Source organism: Coregonus clupeaformis, chromosome 16, assembly GCF_020615455.1.
Source record: "Coregonus clupeaformis isolate EN_2021a chromosome 16, ASM2061545v1, whole genome shotgun sequence".
Taxonomy (NCBI): Eukaryota; Metazoa; Chordata; class Actinopteri; order Salmoniformes; family Salmonidae; genus Coregonus; species Coregonus clupeaformis.
Window position 1 is genome coordinate 41,106,948 of NC_059207.1, and position 16,580 is coordinate 41,123,527.

A 16,580-nucleotide genomic window follows, 5' to 3' on the forward strand; every position below is an offset into this window, starting at 1 on the left:
AAGAAATGTAAATGAGACAAAATGTATGCATATTCATTGAAATCATTAGTGTTTTATTGTGTTGTCTATGTCAATAAATACAAAAATATGAATACATTATTACCAATTAATGAAAGAGTGAAACGTTTTATCAAAGAATACAGGTAAAAATTCATCAAGCATTTCAACATATAAAACCGAGTACTAAAGTTAATGCATAACATTTTTGTTCAACACCTTTCAATATTACAGTACATCATTAGTTCAACATGACAAAATAACATACTCAATGACTTACGATAAACTGTCACTCAGTTAAACAAAACAATAAAAAATACACAGTACCATGTACTACATAAATATCAAAACATTAGGCAACTTCAACATGGCTACAATTGTAAATGATGGGGGAAGCAGAATGGAAGGCCTACGCGGTGACATGACCCTGGCTTAATCCTATAGCCTGGTATGGGCATGTTGTCTGTAGAGTGAGGTCAGACGTGATTGTGGCTCCCTCTGTAGTACACCTTCTCCCACACCACAGTTCGGTACATGCAGAAGAAGTCCCACAGATTACAGAGAATGCCCTGATCAAAGGGGTTCTCCTCGTCACTGTAGCTCTTCAGGTAGGAGATCCGGTGGCGGGACATGAACTCCCAGGTGGTGGAGTTGATGGAGATCAGATAGAGGTGGCAGCCCAGGAGCAGGACCACCACCAAGGACAACACACCCACAACACACAGCGCCGCCAGCAGAAACCCATTCACAATGAGCCACAGTTTCCAAGTGCCGGCTGAATGGAAACCTGACCTGAAAGACAGAGTACATCAAATTATATTTGCTGCAATAATACAACAAGGGAACTATTGTGTATGTGGGACCATAAGTATTTCAACTACATCTCAAGAATAATAACTCATAGCTACTCTCATCAGGTTAAATCCCCCACACTCACCAAGCAATATGCAGTGCCCAGAGTAGAGCAAGTAGCTGAACAGCCAGATAGATGATGAACCAGCGGTGGTTTCTCTCGCCCACACAATTCTCTATCCACGGACAGTGATGGTCAAACCGCCGCACACAATGTTTGCAGGCCTGGCAGTGCTTAGCTCTCATGGGCTGCTGCTTGAGACAAAGGGGAGAGGACAAGAAGTCATACTAATAACAACATAGCACACCCCCAATATGTCATCCCAGATTTTGGTTATAAGTATATAAATTATTCCCCATGTAATGATCTAACTGCAACTGGATGGTATTCTACCTGCTGTCCTACCTGTAGCAGACAGTAGCCACAACGGCGCAGGCGAGGAATGGTGTTTTGAGGGATCATCTCCTCCAATTCTTCACCTGAGCCCTGGGCACACTCACACATTCAAAGGCAAAGATAATGTAATAGCAGTAAGGAATACATCTTATCAGAAGGGCTTTTGGGGGAGGGTTGGTGGGGTTTAAGGCTCACCTTGACACTGTCAGAGAGAACAAAGCCTGGGTCCATCAGAGAGACAGTGAAATACAGCATCACTGACAGCAGGACCATCAAGGAAAACACTACAGGCTGCATCAACTCTCCATTCTCCTCTTGTCTTCGGAGATCTTAACAGGCAGGTTAAAGGTTAAAATGTCTATTGTATTCGCTGTGGCTAAATTATATGGCTGAGAGCAACTACTTTATCTAGCCTGCAAGCTATCAATAGTATTGTTGTCATTATATGACAGTCTCCCAGTCTGTGTTGCCTAGCAAGCTAACATTAGCTAGCTAAATGTGTAATCAAATGGGCTCGTCTCGAAGAGAAGCTAACTTACCGGTGTCATGTAAGAATAGTATCAGTGTAATAACCCATGTTAGGATGACATGTAGGGTCCTAATTAGAAAACCAGATCGAAACACGTTTTTAAACATCGTTGCATGATTGAACGAACACTAGCTAGCAAAGTTATCTAGCTAGATTTATTTGCGACTTCCTGTTTTGGTAGGGCATGTCGTTTGTGTCAAACTTAGTACTGAAATCGAGGGGGTGAAAGGGTGGTGCCAATTCTAAAATCCCAATCCGAGTCTTTTTAAAAAGACCCTTATTGAACATCCAGCCATGGAGGGGACACACTCAAGGAGTCAAGAAATACACGTGAATATTATACAATACTTTTAATTTATTTGCTCAAAGAACATTGTACAAAATGGTCCATTAAAAAGGTTTAATAATTACATTATTATTTTCAAAAGTTGAAGTGATTTCCCAGTTTGTATCTAAAGGTAATGCAAAACATTCAAAAGTGTCTCCAGCATGAATTAAAGTGCATTACTGTTAATCATCAATCTACTCAAAGCTCTAAAATCATGTTTGGTTTTAGGTATAAAGACATTGATTAAGTGTCCTGACAACCAAGACTCTCCTGACCTCAACACAGAAGTAATTATTGTGCATTTCCATAATAAACAACTAATGTAAACTGACAAACTATTACATTTATATATTAAGGGAAAATATATGCAGGATTGACTCAAGCAATAATTTAAAGCTGGTTTGCATTGAAAACATTTACAAATACATGCTCTTTAACATTGCATAAGAATCTCATGTGATCTTATTTAGCAAAAACACCCACAATACTTGTACATAATATGGCTCTTCAGTTAGTTATCAATAACAATCAAACTTATGAACATAAAGCCAGTTAGTGCCGTGTTCTGGAAGAAAAAAAACAGACATGCGATTCTTAATGGTCATCTCCAGACAATAAAAAACAAAAATAAATATTGGATCGATTGGACATCAATAAATACTTAAATCCTTCAGAAATACACCCTAATTTAGTCGGAAATGGCAGTGTGAATAAATTGTCTATCTGCACCAAGTGAGAAGGGGAAAGAAACACCACATGTGCTTTTGCTCAATTCCCTATATTCAAGGAACATGACTGAATATCATTTTCATATCAGGCAAATGTGGGGGAAAAACCAATAACTACTCGGAAAACCCATTAATGCTAAGGAAAATGTCTGAATACATCATGTTAGTCAAAAACATTTGTTGTGCATTGGGCATAACTGAAGTAGTTTCTACTTAATGAGTCTGGTGCAGTTTGCACTGTTGCATAGCCTAATTTACTGAGTGAAACCAAAGTGAGAGAGGAACATTCTTACAGAGGCACTATACCACAAATGGGCAACAACAAGAATTGGTCCCCAATTATAGAGTTGCTCACTCAGTTGAGTAGCTAACCAACATTCACTGTATAATTCTGGTCATAACTCAACAATTGATCTTCTAAAATAAACTATTAAACAATAGCAGCAATAGCAATGTTGAGGGAAGCCCCCCCCCCTCCCCCCTCCCCCTCCATTTCAGCTCACAGAGTCGATACCTTTTCATTCTGTTGTCCCTTGTTCTCCTCCATCCTCTGGCATTCACAGAATGAGATGGCTCCACAAACCTCAAGAGTCAGAGATTCCTTAGCCTCAACTCGGAGGAGTCTCACACACACACACACACACACCAACCTCCTCAGTGCTTTCAAAGCTGAACTATTCAGATGTCGTGAGTCACCTTCTCATCGCGACTTAACTCCCAGCGACATCTTCAGGTTCTCGTACACCACATAGCTGATGCTGACAGCTGGAATGACCTTCAGGAAGTTAGGGGCCAGGCCCCTGTAGAGGCCAGTGGCCCCTTCTGTCTGGATGATTTGTTTGAAGAGCCCTGACATTGTCATCTGTGGGCTGCCCTCCATCATGGCTGTAGGGGAGAAATGGCACACAGTCAGCATTAGAGCCAAAGATGCATACAAAGGAACAGCAAAACTGGTAGTTAATTATTACCGCATCTCAATAAAATAAGGAAAATATAATATATTTGAAAGAATATAAGCAGTGTAAATTAGGTGTATTGTTGAAGGTCTAACCTTGTGCCTGCATGCGAGTCCTGACCAAGGCTAGGGGGTAGCTGGCCAGCTGACCACAGGTGCTGGAGACTGTGCCACAGCCAAGCAGAACGAACACTCCCGGGTCAGTACTTTTGGTGCCATACTTTTCTAACCAGGAGTTCTTCAATGTCTGTGGAAAAAGGAACATAGTCAGAGAATTCCAAATGGAGCATCCAATGCAGTGAAAACAGCTTTGTAAAGTCATATCCGGGTCTCTTCTTACCTCATACACAGCCAGGTCGATTCCAGCATAGGGGATGATGCCCATCATGTTGGGGATAAAGCCCTTGTAAAAGGCACCCAGTCCCTCTCTCCTAAAGATGTTCTTTGCACAGTCAGAGATGCCAGAGTACTGACCAGTCTTTCGCAGGGCAAGCCGCGTTTTCAGAACCTGGTGTTCAGAAATTAAAGACTATGAAAATCTAGCCGGTGGCATGTAATCGGAGTGAAAACATTGGCATTACTAACTTATTTGCATATAAATTATGTATTTTTGTCCTTTCTATCCTAACAACAATAATATATGTAATCATTCCAGATCTATGCTAGAAGGGGATGATTGATGGCTGCTCACCTCCATGGGGTAGATGGTGCTCTGAGCGATGACTCCAGCCATAGAACCAGCCACAAAACGCTCCAGGATGCCAAGTGTCACCTTATCACTGCCAATCAAACGCTTGATCTGTGCCATAGAGTTTCAGTTGAAACGAGAGAGAGGGGAGAAGATGAGATGGGACAGACACCGGTTAGAACATGAACTTGGTCCTCACAGGAGAAATTGAGATTAAGGAATTATAATAATGGTTTATACATCTTTTTTTTTTAAAGAGTAATACAATTCTCTAAATTAAGAAAAATGATATAGCAGCAAGTGTGCATTGCATGTAGTACCTGCTCATAAGCCATGAACTTAATGGCAGATTCGGGGGCGATTTTGATGATGTTCATTCCATTCCCTCTCCACAGCGACCTCATCCCACCTTCTTTGATCATCTGGGTGAGCCCACTCATGATGCACATGTTGTTGCTATGGGAACCATGGACCTGACAAATAAAGAATATCAATGTTTATCATACAGAAGACACGTGACCAATAAGACAATTAGGGCCGTATTCTGAATTGAGATCTGTGCACTTAACTCAAATTTTCATGCATGTCTCCCATTAACGGCAATCAATGATTTATATGAAAGTCGGGCCTTTTATTCTCATAACGTTTATTCAGTTATGAGGCATTGGCTCTGAGAATGTGAACATATTTGCTCAACAGGGGGATCAATGTGGAACAAGTCAAAGTGTTCTGGGATCAGTTGTACCAACACACAGATGACTCTAGACGACTTGTTCAAACAGAACCACTAACGCCAATCAGGGGTTACTGATCCCCACATTGCTATCACGTAAAAGCAGATCTACTCTCTTCTGATGCAGCCAATCACATCTCACCAGAGACGATGTGCTGGCTCTTAGCCACTATCATTGGTCAGCTGAATGAGCCGGTGAGAATGAACAGCCCCCAGGACTCTTGCCCTCTGTTCTGGCACATGTACTCTTGAACTAATCTACGTCCTCATTAACCCATGTATGGCTCTTAGGTAATTGAGGGCTAGGTGTACCATTACTAGGACTCAAACTGTTGTTGGGAATATAGGGCTGTGATCGTATCTATTAAGAAAGTAGATCAAGGGCTTCTTACCTGCATGAGTACTTTGAGTCGGTCTAAGGGGGCGGTGAATGTTCGGGACACTGCTCCTGCACCTCCGCCGGCAACCAGATGCCTCCACCACATTCCTGTCAGTTTTTCCTCTGTTGTGAAATCATCAGGCACCATCAGATTCTCACCTACATCAAAGAGCTAAAGAGAGCAGAAAGATATAGAACATGAGTATTATTATCCACTATTAGCCTCTCTTTCGGCCCAAAATACATTGGCGTTATCTAAGAGTAGTTTGCAATTACAAATATAGTCAAGCGATAAAAAAGGGGCGAAATGACATTTTTCAGTGTGTGTGTGATTTCTAAGGCCCCATGTGTACACAAACCTTTCATCTAGAGGTAGGGACAGTGACGAGCGGTATTGACAGTGAAATGTGCGTCAGTGTGTCTGCCCTCATCCCTCAAAACATAGGTCATGAGGCTTTAGGTCAGTGATTACTTAATGTTCTGAGTTAGGAAGCAAGTTGGATTCTGTTGTTTCCTGCTCTCTTATTTCTGGGACACTTCTTTGTAATCTGATATCAAACCAGAGAGAACATAAGGGCGCTTCTGCTTTGATGTCATGGTTCAGACTTAACATGCACTGCGATTATTATATGGGTAAAGAATGAAGGGCATGTTCCCTTCTTGTAAAGCTATCTATTGCATAATGACAATCTGAGTCAGCCAGGGAGACTCTCCACTCTAGACATAGCTTTGGGTACAAGTCCCTACAGAGGTGCCTTTGCAAAACCCAAGCCAGAGTACAGGCTCTATCCCCCCTGAAGTTTTACCATGCCAGAGATGGTTCACCAGCTGGAAACTATTTAATGAGCGCCAAGTTGATATTAAAATCAGAAAATGGCAGCACCTGTTATATAAGTGTAAGTAACACTACTGGCACGAGATGGTCAGGCCAAAGTGACTTGAGTGAATGCCTTGGGACATTTTCCCTGGCCTTTGTTTTAGGTGGTCATCCCATCTCCAAGGAATGCTTCTGAATATTTTTTGCCCCAGCTCGACTTATAAACGTTGTTCTGTAGCTCTTGGCACATAGGAGAGGTACACAGGCTAAGATTTAGAGCCGGCTTCACTAATTAAGACATATTGTATTTCATTACCCCACCCGCATGCTGCCCAAGAACACACTGTCCTGTGAAAGTGGTTCTGAGAACCGAGGGGATAATTTCTGTGTCCTCTTACCACTTTACAAATGTAATGAACATCTTACATAAGGGATCATTAAAACTGTAATCAACATTTGATATACAAGGGGGTAATTAATGAATCATGTAAATCATGATATTACATTCAGTGCTTTCCTGTCCTATTTTAACACCAATAAGACTTAATTGGTGACGCACGTCCATTCACAGTGTTAATCTATGTAATAGGATGAACATCCCCATTCACAATATTGAACTTTCAGGGATTTTGTCAGTGGATACGGAGTGTACTCAAATTAATGTGAAATAGAAGTGTTCCCTGCTTTGTGAATAGCTAGTTCACACCACCCGTCCTCCCACCCTCCTTACCGTGGAGTGTTTCCAGTAGAGGGTGATCCCAGGGATGTTGTTCTCTTTGGGATGTAGCAGAGGGTAGTTGCTCCACTGATTCCAGTCGATAGTCATCGTTCCATTCTTATCCATGCTATTGACAAAGATAAAAACAAAACCATAAACTCTTGAGAATATGAATCAAACTGGTAATAATAGCTATACCGACAAGATTGACTAAAATCTTAAGGAAACTCTGCTCCATCCTAATATCTTACCTTTGTAGGACCTTCTCGGCATGCTGCTGGGATATGTGAAGACCAAGGTCCTGGAGTGACTGCATGATCTCCTTAGAATATATTTTACCTGAATCACAATGGAAGACAATTCATCACAAATCAGAATTCCACCTAAATCAGAACAAAACTTTTGAATTGTATGGTAGCTAAGGCAAGTTCCAAAACTGTAACAGCTGATTTGTGTATAATAGCATACCAGCTCTCCTTCTGTCCAGGCTCTTGAAGACAATCTTCAGGTCTTTCTCATGATCTTGCAAATAGTTAACAAACTCCTCGAAGACCATCTGCCCATCCAGGTCCTTATCTGCACTTTTCACCACTTTCTGCAAAGGCAAACAAAACCAAATGATCAACAACAGTGGCAAGATACACTGACCTGCTTTCTAATATCAGACAAATTCAAATCAAATTTGCCACATGCGCCGAATACAACAGGTGTAGGTAGACCTTACAGTGAAATGCTTACTTACAAGCCCTTAACCAACAATGCAGTTAAGAAAATAAAAAAAAGTGGTAAGTAAAAAATTAAAATAGCAAATAATTAAAGAGCAGCAGTAAAATAAAATAACAGTAGGGAGGCTATATACAGGGGGTACCGGTACAGAGTCAATGTGCGGGGGCACCGGTTAGTCAAGGTAATTTAGGTCATATGTACATGTGGGTAGAGTTAAAGTGACTATGCATAAATAATAAACAGAGTAGCAGCAGCGTAAAAGTTGGTGGGGGGGGGGGGCAAGGCAAATAGTCCAGGTAGCCATGATTAGCTGTTCAGGAGTCTTATGGCTTGGGGGTAGAAGCTGTTAAGAGGGGACCATTGAAAATCAATCAACTATAGTAAAGCCAAGACTGGGGGGTTTTCTGGAGGGGGACAATATTAATGGGATGTATTGTAAGCACCTGGAAGGAGGGTAAGGTGTGAATAATGTCAAACTGTGCATCACCTTAATGTCCAGTCAAGACAAACCATTTCAGCAATGTCTCTGAGAGGCAAAGACCACCAAGGCCATATGTTGAATGCACATTGACTCAAATCTAGGCTAACATTCACTGTCAAACTTGACATATGGCTGGATAGAAGGAATGTACTCTATGGGAACACTGTCACATACTGTAGTTCAATACAGTAGATCAAATATAAACACCGGCCCAGCAACCCCGGTCCTATTTTAGACCAGGTAGACAGGCTTAGCGTGAGTTTGCAGGATATAGATAGATGTCACAGGCACTATTACCCACGCCTGAAGACATGAGGACTCGAACCACAACGCCAACCTCTGCCATGAACATCATGTCTTGCCTCTGATAAGTGGGTCACGCAGTCTTGGGGGTCAAGAAGCTCCAGCCAAGTCTTGCATGCACAGTTATTTAATAATTCCATCATCTTCCTGTGATTTCTTCAAGTAGGCTAATTTGCAACCCTGAATCTGATGGTTTAGGGCTCCAGGTCAATGATACTTGATTATATTAATAAGATGATATTAATAAGCGGGTCTTGCAGGCCAATAGTTTTAATTTGCAAGCCCTATGCACCATTAATGTGTAGCCAAACAATAATAATCCATCTATGCACTATTTTATCTTTTGATGATACATAGGAGAGTCATTCAATGAATTTAAACTTTCATGAAGCAATTCCTTTTTTAAATATATTAATGAACATCAGGGAGCCCTCTCCTTGAGTAGGGCTTTAGAGTTTTTAAAGCATGTCTGCATAATCTATTACATAAATTCATACGTTCTATTTGGATTTCCATGGGTCTGAATCATTGTTGCATTCAATTCCTCTTGAAATATTTTAACATTATGGTCTGATAGGTGCAGTGAATTGCATGGGATCACTGGGTAGGTGTAGATTTTGACTGAAGTTAGTGCTATCCAGGACCATTGGGACGTTTTGACAAACTCACAGCCACAAAGTCATAAATGCCGCCCATTTCTAAAATGTATCTTCTTAAAAAGTCAATTTAAACCCAACCTTAAACACACTGCTAACCTTATGCCTAACTTTAAATTAAGACCAAAAAGCATATTTTTGTTTTTATGAATTTTTACGATATAGCCAATTTTGACTTTGTGGCTGTGGTAACTAGTGGAAACCATGACAAACCGCGAGTACAGGAAGAAGGGGGTTGTACTTACAGGAAACTACGACAGCATGATCGTTACAAAAATGTGTAGTTTTGAAACCATCACTCAAAATGTAAAACTTGATGTGAACACCGCCGAAGCATAAAGACATGCAAGTAAAATAATATACTGAACGTTTTACCTTTCTCCATTTCCGATAAGTAGAAAATTCTTGTGAAGGTAGAAACACACTCAATTTGAAGAGCGATTTCAACTCTGATGGTAGTCCATTGGACTCAAAATACTCGAATTCAGTCGCATCCGAATTCGGAACAGGCACATAAAGGCACAGGCCAAGCATATTTAAAATAAAGGTAAACACGTTCCACAATAAATAAATAAATAGCTAGTACACCAAAAACTGTTCAACTTGGCGTGTTAATACTAAAATGCCGGTAAGGAAGTGCGTCGTGTTATAGAAACCCATGAAACCACGCCCCTTTAAAAATAGACCTATTTCATTGGCTCCTACGAACTATTTTATTTCCATTCGGCAACGTAATTTGCTCGACCCACCACTGTATCATTCCATTGACGCGCCTTGATCTTGCGTAAAGGGCGCTCAATGACCATTAACCCTTTCCTGTCCCAAACTACTGTTTGACCTACTATGCCATATTCTTGTTTCACCTGATAGGCTATATATTGGGAAAATATCTCATTTGGTCCTGTTTGATATCACTTGATATAGAGATTCGTCATGTCTTGATTGGAATTTGTGTTAGGCCAGTAGACTATTTTGCAGTCTACATCTGGGCTACATGATGATATACTGTACACTGATGTCATTAGACATTTTTTTTTTATATATTTTTTTTTATCATCATTGTTTGTCATTCTATATTGTCATTTAAAGTTGATGGATTCTACCAGCAGACAGAATAATGCCAAATACACTCAAAGATGGTCTGAGATCAACCAACATAACATCATAATAGCAACTTTCTGAGAATGTCCGGCTTAGACAGAACAGACAAGCAGTTCCTTGAACTGGTATGTTCCTTGGATTAATATTCAGCCAGTTAGTAACAATGTTTACAACTCTAGGAATTCTGAGATAACGTGACGTGCCTTTTATCATTTTATCATGTGTTTAATACCAACATTCTAGGAGGACTAGCTCAGTTGGTAGAGCATGGCGCTTGCAACGCCAGGGTTGTGGGTTCATTTCCCACAGGGGGCCAGTATGAAAAATGTATGCACTCACTAACTGTAAGTCGCTCAGGATAAGAGCGTCTGCTAAATGACTAAAATGTAAATGACTACATAGCAGAATTGATGTGTGATAATTTGGGTGATAATTTGCTTTATTCTCGCACTAAAGAGAATAAAAAGTAATCAACAGATTTAAACTTTTAATATGAGCAAATGTTTATGTTATTGTTTACATGGGGGTTGTATGTCCTGCAAAGGTCTGCACTTGTCCCACCAGACCTCCAGGTACTAAAGAACATCATGAAGTTGTGTAGTAGAATGATGAAAACATGCCCAGATTTAAATGCCAGGGGACAAGCGCCAAGTGATGATTATACTGGAAGAACATCAAGGTTTTGGGTTAAACCACATGGTGGAAAGACAGCTGAGTCTGGAGCTTCCCTATCTGTAATTATAGAGTCTTAAGGTAAATCCATTGAATGTCAGTCTGCATCAATAAAGACATTGCAATCCTTGACAAACCCTTATAGGGAAAAATAAATTATTTGTGGCATAGAATAGTTACTTTATTTTACTTTATTTCACAATGATTTAAAGCTAAATCAAGTACTATTTGCATTTGAAAATGTCACAGGTTGTATTTGCTCCATTCTTTACATTTTGTGTGGAAGTAGAAAACACAGAGAGGTGCTACAGATAATTAACAGAGACAAGTGCAGGTAATTATATAAGCAGTAATAATGTTTTGCATGATATGTTTAATGGAACCCATTGGTCTATTGACATGGGTAGCCCTTTCCTGCAGTCAAATGATCTACTGGCCTCATAGGTGGAATGTTATACATTTTTTTTCATAATTTGATTAATAAATATATATATTTTTTAAACTGCCGAACATTTGGTGTTTCTATGTCAAACGGTTTTGTTATATTTCAGTCTTCTGTGATTTATATAAAGTGTAACATTGGGATGCAAACTCAAAATTGAACACATTTCAACTCTATATCTGACATGGTATAACTTACTTTAACTTACTACATTCGCACACACTGTATATATATTTTCTGTTGTATTTTTGACTTTATGTTTTGTTTACCCCATATGTAACTCTGTGTTGTTGTTTTTATCGCACTGCTTGGCCAGGTCGCAGTTGTAAATGAGAACTTGTTCTCAACTGGCTTACCTGGTTAAATAAAGGTGAAATAAATAAAATGGTACAGCTGTCTTATTTTTTGTTGTTGCCCATAACCATGTGTGTGAGGTGTATACTTTTGTTTCAAAGTAGATTTGTTTAAGACTACCAAGAAACACTCTGTGGGACCCTGACTTAGCCCACTGCAATAAAAGGTGAAGTGTTTTCATTAAAAGACACCTTCCCCTCTGCATCTGTATTTATATTACTTAAAATGACCAAGTGCCTCAGAAAGGTATAAAGCCATTTTTAGAAGTAACGTCACAAACAAAACAAGATTACCACACAGTGCTGCGGAGAAGAGAGTGCATACTAACCATTCCAAATAGCAAACAGTGTAAACCCCTAAGGTCAAATTCCATGATAGACTGCATCACTTCAGGTTGTTGTTACCTGTTGTTTTTGAATGTGACTGTTCCAATATGTGAATAGCTTTACACATGACAGATAACCTTTATAATGGGCACAAAAACAGAACAACAGCACATCATTATTCTTTATTACCTGTTATACCAACAGCAAACCCCTTATCCATCTGTGAAAGGAAACAACAGGGAAATATGGGACATATTATCAGTAGGATACAATATACAGTATGTATAGTCAGAATACAAACAGATAAAGGTTTTTGTTCACTTCATTCATAATCTGTACCCAAAGACAATTCTCAGTAATTGTAAATAGTACCATATGAAAAAGTATAGTGTTAAGAATGTTTAAGTGTCAAACATGAGTTCTAATGAGAATTTATGGTCGGCAGTCTCGGTACATATTAATTTACTATCCAAAGAACATGGCACCTCTTAGGCAATAAACTCATAAGAGATTGCAATAACTCTGGGACAATAATAGTTTGGCAGGCAAGCTTCAGGGATATCAATTTGGGGTTACAGGGCTTGTTGTCATACCTAGATTCCAGTGCAAGCCCAGTGCGAGCAGGACCTCATCACAATGAGCATTCCAATAAAACTGCAAAGGGCAGCCCTTTTAATGTTTAGGATATCTCTGCATCTGTAACTTCACAGGCATTTTAATAAATATTGTTTTAGGAAAGTGAAAGCAAATTGACCAACTTATAAGAATAATGTACACTACATGACCAAAAGTATGTGGACACGTGCTCGTCGAACATCTCGTTCCAAATCATGGGCATTAATATGGAGTTGGTCTCCCTTTTGCTGCTGTAACAGCCTCCACTCTTCTGGGAAGGCTTTCCACTAGATGTTGGAACATTGCTGCGGGGACTTGCTTCCTTTCAGCCACAAGAGCATTAGTGAGGTCGGGCATTGATGTTGGGCGATTAGGCCTGGCTCGCAGTCAGGGTTTCGATGGAGTTGAGGTCAGTGCTCTGTGCAGGCCAGTCAAGTTCTTCCACACCGATCTCGACAAACTATTTCTGTATGGACCTCGCTTTGTGCACGGGGGGCATTGTCATGCTAAAACAGGAAAGGGCCTTCCCCAAACTGTTGCCACAAAGTTGGAAGCACAGAATCATCTAGAATGTCATTGTATGCTGTAGCGTTAAGATTTCCCTTCACTGGAACTAAGGGGCCTAGCCCGAACAATGAAAAACATCCCCAGACCATTATTCCTCCTGCACCAAACTTTACAGTTGGCACTATGCATTGGGGCAGGTAGCGTTCTCCTGGCATCCGCCAAACCCAGATTCTTCCGTTGGACTGCCAGATGGTGAAGCGTGATTCATCACTCCAGAGAACGCATTTCCACTGCTCCAGAGTCCAATGGCAGCGAGCTTTACACCACTACAGCCGACGCTTGGCATTGCACATGGTGATCTTAGGCTTGTGTGCGGCTGTTCAGCTATGGAAACCCATTTCAAGAAGCTCCCGATGAACAGTTCTTGTGCTGACGTTGGTTCCAGAGACAGTTTGAAACTCGGTAGTGAGTGTTGCAACCGAGGACAGACGATTTTTACGCGCTACGCACTTCAGCATTCGGCGGTCCCGTTCTGTGAGCTTGTGTGGCCTACCACTTTGTGGCTGAGCCGTTGTTGTTCCTAGACGTTTCCACTTCACAATAACAGCACTTACAGTTGACCGGGGCAGCTCTAGCAGGGCAGAAATTTGATGAAGTGACTTGTTGGAAAGGTACCATCCTATGACGGTGCCACGTTGAAAGTCACTGAGCTCTTCAGTAAGGCCATTCTACTGCCAATGTTTGTCTATGGAGATTGCATGGCTGTGTGCTCGATTTTATACACCTGTCAGCAATGGGTGTGGCTGAAATAGCCGAATCCACTAATTTGAAGGGGTGTCCACATACTTCTGTATATATAGTGTATCTCATTATGTTCAGTAATATCACTTTGGGGAAAGAGAAATGTACGTCAAGTGATTGAAATATTACAGGGTGCAAGTGCAACCATGATTATGTGTACAGGACACAGTAACTATGATGACACTGTCTGATAGAAACCAAGCTGAAGACCACATTTTTTAAAGTCTCAACATTCTGTCCTAGGACACCACAGAATGTGCTGTATTTGAATCAATTTTTCTCCCCCACCAGAACTGTAGTAGACAATCTTTTAAATTTAACCACTCAGATGCATTTATGTCATTTAGCAGACGCTCTTATCCAGAGCGACTTACATTATTTATTTTTCATACCCCCAACCCTGGCGTTGCAAACGCCATGCTCTATCAACTGAGCTACATCCCTGCAGGTCATTCCCTCCCCTACCCTGGACGACGCTGGGCCAATTGCGCGCCGCCCCATGGGTCTCCCGGTCACGGCCGGCTACGACAGAGCCTGGATTCGAACCAGGATCTCTAGTGGCACAGCTAGCACTGCGATGCAGTGCCTTAGACCACTGCGCCACTCAGGAGACATATGCAACTTTGAAACATTTTGTAGGGTGCTGGAGGAAACACAACAGAATGTCTGTGACAAAAAGTAATTGTAGCCCTGTGATTATAGGTTATCTTAAATAATTCCCTTTTATTTGTAGAATCAATGTTTCAAAAGTGGTACTCTTTGCAAACACTATATTCTAATACAAAATTATGATTATACTTATACTTTGAAATGCCCTTAATCAAACAGTTCTTGCACCCCATAGCATATATTTAAACTTAGGTTTGAATGAACACAGAAAGATGTGAACCATATCAATGAGACAAACCCAGTTAGAGTGTTGTGATGAAGACATGAAAAGAGAATAAGGATTTTAGTCCAAGCAGGCCATGTTGTAGGCCTATTTATTTATTTTGATACCTTGGGGCTCTATCACTCTCTTGTGGCATGGTATTGTTATGCCAAGTAGCAATAGCAGTTTGAAAGTAAGTATCCACCTGTGTCTGTATATAGTCAAACAAATTATTGAATAAATAAAATCAATAAAATGTATTAGCTATAAAAAGGGGAACCTGGCTATAACCTATGAAACAATGTTTCCCATATAACAATTCCTTATTTACAATGGCCATTACTTGTGAAGAATGCCAGAAGGAGAAAGTTATATAACTAAAACCTGCCTAAGAATAATGAGAGGAACATGTGTGTTTTTAGAGGTTGGAAATTAGACACACACACACACACACACACACAAACCATCTTCACAAATGCAATGCAGCATTGAATTCATAACTCTGTGGTGGAAAAAGTACCCAATTGTCATACTTGAGTAAAAGTAAAGATACCTTAATAGAAAATGACTCAAGTAAAAGTGAAAGTCACCCAATAAAATACTACATGAGTAAAAGTCTAAAAGTATTTGGTTTTAAATATACTTAAGTATCAAAAGTAAATGTAATTGCTCAAATGTACTTAAGTATCAAAAGTAAAAGTATGTCATTTCAAATTCCTTATATTAAGCAAACCAGACAGCACAATTTTCATTTTTATTTTATTTACGGTTAGCCAGGGGCACACTCCTACACTCAGACATAATTTACAAATGCATTTGTGTTTAGTGAGTCCCTCAGATAAGAGGCAGTAGAGATGACCGGGGATGTTTTTATTTTAATTTTAATTTTATTTATTTAACCTTTATTTAACCAGGTAAGCCAGTTGAGAACAAGTTCTCATTTACAACTGCGACCTGGCCAAGATAAAGCAAAGCAGTGCGATAAAAACAACAACAGAGTTACATATGGGGTAAAACAAAACATAAAGTCAAAAATACAACAGAAAATATATATACAGTGTGTGCGAATGTAGTAAGTTATGGAGGTAAGGCAATAAATAAGCCATAGTGCAAAATAGTTACAATTTCGTATTAACACTGGAATGATAGATGTGCAAAAGATGATGTGCAAATAGAGATACTGGGGTGCAAATTAGCAAAATAAATAACAATATGGGGATGAGGTAGTTGGGTGGGCTAATTTCAGAATGGCTGTGTACAGGTGCAGTGATCAGTAAGCTGCTCTGACAACTGATGCTTAAAGTTAGTGAGGGCGATAAGAGTCTCCAGCTTCAGAGATTTTTGCAGTTCGTTCCAGTCATTGGCAGCAGAGAACTGGAAGGAATGGCGGCCAAAGGAGGTGTTGGCTTTGGGGATGACCAGTGAGATATACCTGCTGGAGCGCAGACTACCGGTGGGTGTTGCTATGGTGACCAGTGAGCTAAGATAAGACGGGGATTTGCCTAGCAGTGATTTATAGATGACCTGGAGCCAGTGGGTTTGGCAACGAATATGTAGTGAGGGCCAGCCAACAAGAGCGTACAGGTCACAATGGTGGGTAGTAT

The 16,580-nt window shown here is 40.3% G+C and overlaps 2 protein-coding genes across 5 annotated transcripts; both read right to left on the minus strand.

Moving 5' to 3' along the window:
- Positions 1-32: 32 nt before the first annotated feature.
- On the minus strand, positions 33-1,953 carry LOC121584717 (palmitoyltransferase ZDHHC12-B). 4 transcript variants are annotated; one of them, XM_041900776.1, is made up of 5 exons: positions 1,786-1,953; positions 1,442-1,575; positions 1,244-1,336; positions 935-1,104; positions 33-789 (listed from the first exon to the last, which is right to left on the minus strand). In XM_041900776.1, the coding sequence occupies exons 1-5, from the start codon at positions 1,880-1,882 to the stop codon at positions 474-476; spliced, it is 810 nt and encodes a 269-aa protein (XP_041756710.1). In that variant the 5' UTR covers positions 1,883-1,953; the 3' UTR covers positions 33-473. The 4 variants fall into 4 exon arrangements, with proteins under 4 accessions (XP_041756710.1, XP_041756712.1, XP_041756709.1 ...); XM_041900778.1 differs by having other exon boundaries at positions 935-1,101; positions 1,256-1,345; XM_041900775.1 differs by having other exon boundaries at positions 935-1,101; positions 1,244-1,345.
- A 157-nt stretch (positions 1,954-2,110) lies between these two features.
- LOC121584715 (calcium-binding mitochondrial carrier protein SCaMC-2-B) lies at positions 2,111-9,907 on the minus strand. Its single transcript, XM_041900770.2, has 10 exons — positions 9,663-9,907; positions 7,590-7,716; positions 7,373-7,460; positions 7,134-7,248; positions 5,600-5,758; positions 4,795-4,947; positions 4,478-4,585; positions 4,127-4,294; positions 3,883-4,033; positions 2,111-3,716 (listed from the first exon to the last, which is right to left on the minus strand). The coding sequence occupies exons 1-10, from the start codon at positions 9,819-9,821 to the stop codon at positions 3,532-3,534; spliced, it is 1,413 nt and encodes a 470-aa protein (XP_041756704.2). The 5' UTR covers positions 9,822-9,907; the 3' UTR covers positions 2,111-3,531.
- Between the last annotated feature and the right edge of the window lie 6,673 nt (positions 9,908-16,580).